Raw genomic sequence first — 6,730 nt, forward strand, 5'->3', positions numbered from 1 at the left:
CATGCGAGGAAAACTGGAACGTGTGAGGTCATTTCCTGCGTGCCGGGTGGCTTCCTGCGGCGTTCGCCTGCTCGCTCTCTTTCTGCTCTTGACTGCCGCCATCATGGGTCGCATGCATGCTCCCGGGTGAGCGCGGGGGCCAAACGAGATCCCAACTGGGCCGACGGGGCAGGGGAGAGGAGTGAGGGTGCGCAGCGGGTCGAGGGAGGGATGCCCTGGGCTGCGGTGGCACGGGCCGCCACCTCACGCTGAGTTATTTCTCTTCCCAGGAAGGGCCTGTCCCAGTCGGCCTTGCCCTATCGCCGCAGCGTCCCCACCGTAAGTAGCATATGGGGGCCGTAGAGAAGTCGGGGGGAGCACTAGTCGCTCGGGGAAGTGGGCGCGCGTGTAGTGGGGGACGTGTGTGCGTGAGGACCGTGGCTTCGAGGGCGAGGGGTGCGCTCTGTTGCGGCGCTGTTCCTGTTTCTTGTCCCAAGGTTGCTTTCTGTTCTATGAACAGTGGCTGAAGTTGACGTCTGATGACGTGAAGGAGCAAATCTACAAACTGGCCAAGAAGGGCCTGACTCCTTCACAGATCGGTGAGTGTTTTTGTCTAATGGAGCTCCTTAACGCCTGTCCTCGTGTGTGATTTCCTCCTGATACTGGTTCTTGAGTTAAATTGCCCCACACGTGACACAAACCTTGCGTGTTTAAGAGAACGTTTGATTACAAGTTCTTAATGTTTGCTGGTTTTAATTGTAAGACAAGTATTAAACCGGAATCTCATTGATTACTTCGGTCGCCTGTATCGGGGCAAGCTCACTGTGATGATTGTTTCCAACATTCGCAGTTTCCACCAAAAAGGTTCTCCTTAGTGATGGCTAAACCTTCCTTGGATGTCTGAGTGAGCTTTGCATGCCCTTTCATGTCGGTTTTTGTGATGTATGAAAGTAAATCCTATTTTCCAGACGGGAGATATGGAAAGTGATTTGATCTGAGCCTTGGTATCCCATTCACCTGTGTATTTGGTGGAGAGAATTATAAAATATATTACTTTTCCAGGTGTGATCCTGAGAGACTCACATGGTGTTGCACAAGTACGTTTTGTGACAGGCAATAAAATCTTGAGAATTCTTAAGTCCAAAGGACTTGCTCCTGATCTTCCTGAGGATCTTTACCATTTAATTAAGAAAGCTGTTGCTGTTAGAAAGCATCTTGAGAGGAACAGAAAGGTAAGTGAATGAATAAAAAGCTAATGCTAAATACAACTGCTTCTACTGACTTAGTTAAATAAATATAATGCTTCTGATTTGATTTTTCTGACGTGACTTAAGGCATAAACTAGACAGAACTAGTTTACATTTTCAAAGCACTGCTTTGAGATAAAAATTCTAGCAGAAGAGATTTACTTTGGCTTCACCCTGCCTCCTCCAATTTCTTGGCTATGCTCAGTTGGTTGAAAATATTGGAGTGTTTGTTTGCAGAGTTTTGCAGATCATTCCCAAGCATTCTAGAATCCTTAATTTTACTTAATCTGGTAGTGTGAACTAGACTATGATTATATTACAAGGCAATGCCCATTACAAGTCACTGGGTAATTGTTTTCATTGGAGAAAGTGCATGGTAATTCTACATTCTTTTTAAAATTAAGCTTTAAGGGAATTTTTAAAAATTCTATCAAATTTTATTTATAGGATAAGGATGCAAAATTCCGTCTGATTCTGATTGAGAGCCGAATTCACCGATTGGCTCGATATTACAAGACAAAGCGAGTTCTCCCCCCCAATTGGAAATAGTGAGTATTGACCTTTTTATCTATATATGCTGGTTTTTATTGCTGGAAGAAAGGAGGTATGAATCGAAACTAGTTATCATTTAGTTTTTCATTTAGAACAAGGATCAGCAAACTTTTTCTGAAAAGGGTCTATAGTAAATATTTTCAGGGTATATGGTCAGTTACTGGCTTTGGCCTTGTAGCAGGAAAACAGACAAACCATAGATAAACAAATGGGCGTTGACTGTACCAGTAAAACTACAAAAAAGCAGATGGCCATAGTTTGCAGACCTCAAATTTAGAACATGAACTCTTTAAATAATTGCCTTTAAGATAGTGTATAAAGCTGCAGTTAATACTGTCTGCTCTTGGGGTTTGTGGTTTTTTTGCCTGGAATTCTTTACTGTGATGATTGATTTTCAGCTATGCAGTTTCCACCAGAAAGGTTTTTCCTTATGTTGGCCAGATCTTCTTGGGTGCTTTTATTCATTGGGCTTTATACAGTGAACTCTGATTCAGGAACTTAGCTGTTTGGTGCTTTTTAGTTAGAAGGGGGTTTATTTTAGGTGTTTGGAAATTCTGTGAATGACTATGGCAGACCAGTATTAATCCCTCTCTCTCCTTTTTTCCTTTTCAGCGAATCATCCACAGCATCTGCCCTGGTTGCCTAAGTTTTTGTCTTTGTACTTAGAAAATAAAGTCATTGCTTAACTAAGAAGTGTATTTTATATTTATTTTCCAAAAAAAAAAACTTGTATCAGTGATTGGTAAGTGTTGATCCATTTTGATGGGGAAATGTTTTCAGTTGTGTGTGATTCCACAGCAATAAGATAGGTCCATCAGTCACTCATCCCTTCATGGGCCCCCTTGAACCAGCTGAGCTGGTTTATAAGTTCGTGGGTGGTGACTATATTCAAAGCTAAGTATTGGAAAAGACTAGAAAGTAACTTTGGTTTCATGGCAAAAATTGTTTCTAAATAATTGATGTTAAATATTTAGGTTGATGAACTGAACGATATATGTTTTACTAAGCTTTATTCTAAGCAGCAGTCAAAATTGTGTTTGAAATCATTGGGCATTGTCACTAGTTTACAAGAGACTGGAGTTATAACTAGCATTGACAGCCTGTTGGGTGCCAGTATGGGGGGTGGGGATGGAGCGTACAGACATCCAGGTAGCTTACTCTGTTTTCCAGGACACTTCATGTATTTGTGCACACATCCAAAAATCATGTTCTGTGCTGTGGTTGAAAATTGATTCAGGTCCCTTTCCTAATGTGCTGACAAATACGGGGAACAGTACTGTAATAGGAAACATCTCTGAAAGTGAATACGTAAAATGAGGTAATGCACTGTGCAGTCCTTTGCAAAATAGAAGTGGCTAGGCAAATGTGAGGTATTGATGAGTTCTAAGTCTCTGGACCAAAACTAGTTCTTGGTAATAGGTGAAGCACTTAAAAAGCATCCCTTGGGTTTCTTAATTTTTACTCTTAAGAAGGTTTACAAGTATTTATAATTCTTGTAGAATTACTGCAGATATTAAATAAGACTACATGTTGGAGATTTTTTAATGCCTTTAAAAAAATTTTTATTGTACAATATAAGTGTATAAAACTCAGCAGAATGTGCCTTTTTTTTTTTTTAATCTTTCTCACCCCTGCGTTTGTGCTCATTGTCTGCTCTCTGTGTGTGCTGTGTGCTGTCTGCTGGTCTTTTAGGAGGCACTGGGAACTGAATCCGGGACCCTCCCACGTAGGAGGGAGATACCCAATAGTTTGAGTCACACCTGTTCCCCTGTACTCATTTCTTGAGTGGGCTTTCTGAAACAGCTGCCAGTTTCCAGTTTCTTCTCAGTTTATACCAAAATCCTCTATAGCTTTAAATGCTATCTTTCAGCTTGCATTGCCCAAATCCACACCTCCAGGACAGACATCTGCGCTCCACATTATCCATCTGCCTATCCAGCCTCCCAGCACTTGGGTCTCTTAACAGACCTCTGAATTTTACATATCCCAAAATGAACTCTTGACATTTGTCACCCTCAAGACTGCTCTTTCTGGCCTGCACACAGCGCTGATGCACATAGGTCCCCCGCATAGGGGAGCCCCACGCGCAAGGAATGTGCCCCATAAAGAGAGCTGTCCCGCGTGGAAAAAGCACAGCCTGCCCAGTAGAGGTGCCACGCACACGGAGAGCTAATGCAGCAAGAAACAAGTTTCCCGGTGCAGCTGACAATACAAGCGGACACAGAACACGGTGAATGGACACAGAGCAGACAACTGTTGGGGGGGGGGGTCAAGGGAGAGAAAAATCTTTTTAAAAAGACTCCTTTTTCCCCAGACATCCCCATCTTAGTAAATGGCAACTTGATTAGTCCTTGGGCCAAAGACCTGAGTTGTCTTTTACCTTTTTTCCTCTCTTTGTCAAATAGATCACCAAAAACTCTGGCTCTACCTCCACAACATATCCAATATTGAACCATTTACCACCTCTTTTACTCACACCCTAGTCCAAATCACTCTTTACTATAAAAACTTGTTTCCACCCCTACGTCCCTGCCTGCACCCAATTTCTTTATACTGCACATCCAGAGTGATCTAAATGTAAGTCAGATCATGTCCCATATGCTCAAAAGCCACCTGTGGCTTTCCATCTCTTTTTTTTTTTAAAGATTTTTATCTCTCTTCCCTTCCCCCCTTCCCCTCGTTGTCTGCTCTCTATCCATTTGCTGGGTGTTCTTTTTGGGTTTTTTTAGATTTATTTCTCTCCCCTCCCCCCCCCACCCCAGTTGTCTGTTCTCTGTGTCTATTTGCTGCATCTTTTTTGTCTGCTTCTGTTGTCGGCGTCACGGGAATCTGTGTTTCTTTATGTTGTGTCATCTTGTGTCAGCTCTCGGTGTGTGCAGCGCCATTCCTGGGCAGGCTACACTTTCGCGCTGGGCGGCTCTCCTTACAGGGTGCTCACCTTGCACGTGGGGCTCCTCGACACGGGGGCATCCCCGCGTGGCAAGGCACTCCTTGCGTGCATCAGCACTGAGTGTGGGCCAGCTCCACACAGGTCAAGGAGGCCCGGGGTTTGAACCGCGGACCTCCCATGTGGTAGACGGACACCCTAGCCACTGGGCCAAGTCCGCTGCCTGCTGTGTGTTCTGTGTCCACTTGCATTCTTGTCAGCCACACCGAGAATCTGTCTCTCTTTCTTGTGTCATCTTGCTATGTCAGCTCTGTGTGTGTGTGGCACTGCTCCCTGGCAGGCTGCACTTTTTTCGCGCTGGGCAGCTCTCCTTACAGGGTGCACTCCTTGGTGGGGCTCCCCTACGAGGGGGAGAGCCCTGCGTGTCATGGCACTCCTTGCGTGCATCAGCACTGCGTGTGGGCCAGCTCACCACACAGGTCAGAAGGCCTTGGGTTTGAACCCGACCTCCCATGTGATAGGTGGATGCTGTATCCATTGAGCCAAATCCACTTCCCTCCATCTCATTTAGAATGAAATCTAAAATCCTTACCTCACATTATAAGGGAGTGTTAGGATCCTGGCAGGAAAGAGATGACACATGCAAACTGCTTTCAGAGAGCTTATGAAAGGAACTCTTTAATATGTGGGCAGGGTTTAGGAAAGTCCCAAGAAATAATGTGCACAGTACGCTAGTGCTAGCGACCATGAGCAGGGTTTGAGTATTAGACATTAACCACCCCTAGGCCTAAAGGTGGCAGGGGGAACCCCGAGCTGCGAGCCACCCAGCAGGAGCTGTGGCTTTCAGTAAAGGGACACAGCCAACCTGCCAAGACTCCTCATTCTCTGATTTTTTGCTGGTGTACTCCATTGGCCAAATTTCAAAGGGAGTTTGCTAATTTGGTCCATAAAGTTCAGCGTTGCAGGCCGCAGAACAGGTTGGAGAGTGGATCCTTAGAGACAAATGGAAGGTATCCAATAAAGGGCTTCTGTGATCTGGCCTTCTCTAGCTCCCTCCCTGCTTCCATCTGCTGCCACTCTTTCCAGCCACCTTACCCTTACTGTTTCACAAACACTGTTTGTGCTAGTTCTTCTGCCTAGAAAGCTCTTCCCCAAGGTGTTCACATGGCTCACTTTCATTTAGGGTCACCTTCCCAGGAAGTGCTCCCTAACCACCTGTTTTAGTTTCCTAGGCTGCTTAAGCAAATACCAGGAAATGGGTTGGGTTAAACAGTGGGAATTTATGTGCTCACAATTTCGAGGCTAAAAAAAGAAAGTTCAAATCACAGTGATGCTTTCTTCCCAAAGACTGGTGTTCTGGGGCTAGCTGGTAGGGATCTTTGGTCCTTAGCTTGTCACATGGCAAGGCACATGGCAGCCTTTCCTGGCCTCTTTCTTCTCTTCTGGGTTCTCTTGAATTTCAGCTGCTTCTGTGACTTCCTCTGATTTTCACTTCCTTATAAAGGACTCCAGTAATAGGATTAAGAGTGAAATTCAGAGAAAGTCAGTGAGGTGGGCCACGCCTTAACTGAAGTAGCCTCATCAAAAGGTCCTACTTACGATGGGTTCATGTCCACAAGGGTGGATTAAATTTAAGAACATATCTTTCTGGGGTACGTACAGTTTCAAACTCCCACACCTCTCTGTTTAAAAAAAAACACCTTCCCACCCAGCACCATCCCTGTCTCCTCTGTTTTCCTGTAGAGTATTTATTGCCACTTGACACTTTTAATGGTTTATTGCCTTCCAATTTTCAGATAATAAGTAAATCCCATGAGGGCAGAGACCTTGCTTTGTTCACTGCTGTATGTACCTCTAGTACTTAAAAATAGTATCTGACACTAGTAGTTACTTGGTGAATATCTGCTAAATGTGCATAAGAGAAGAATTTTTTTTTAATGAGGCAAATGAAAGTTATTTGGATTTTTTTTTTTTTAATTTTTTTATTTTTTATTGACTTTGTAATAATATTACATTAAAAATATATATGTGAGGTCCCATTCAACCCCCCCCCCCCCACCCCCCC

At 44.2% G+C, this 6,730-nt stretch overlaps 1 protein-coding gene and 1 non-coding gene across 2 annotated transcripts; both read left to right on the forward strand.

The window, feature by feature from the left end:
- The first annotated feature begins 26 nt into the window (after positions 1 to 26).
- On the forward strand, positions 27 to 2,471 carry RPS13 (ribosomal protein S13). The gene is made up of 6 exons (XM_004472501.4): positions 27 to 126; positions 270 to 318; positions 500 to 578; positions 1,042 to 1,211; positions 1,674 to 1,774; positions 2,391 to 2,471. Exons 1-6 carry the CDS (start codon positions 104 to 106, stop codon positions 2,422 to 2,424), a joined length of 456 nt encoding a protein of 151 aa, XP_004472558.1. The 5' UTR covers positions 27 to 103; the 3' UTR covers positions 2,425 to 2,471.
- LOC111758913 (small nucleolar RNA SNORD14) lies at positions 799 to 887 on the forward strand. Its single transcript, XR_002793035.1, has one exon. It is a non-coding gene; the product is annotated as a small nucleolar RNA SNORD14 (small nucleolar RNA).
- Positions 2,472 to 6,730: the final 4,259 nt, after the last annotated feature.

Source organism: Dasypus novemcinctus, chromosome 10 (genome assembly GCF_030445035.2).
Source record: "Dasypus novemcinctus isolate mDasNov1 chromosome 10, mDasNov1.1.hap2, whole genome shotgun sequence".
NCBI lineage: Eukaryota > Metazoa > Chordata > Mammalia > Cingulata > Dasypodidae > Dasypus > Dasypus novemcinctus.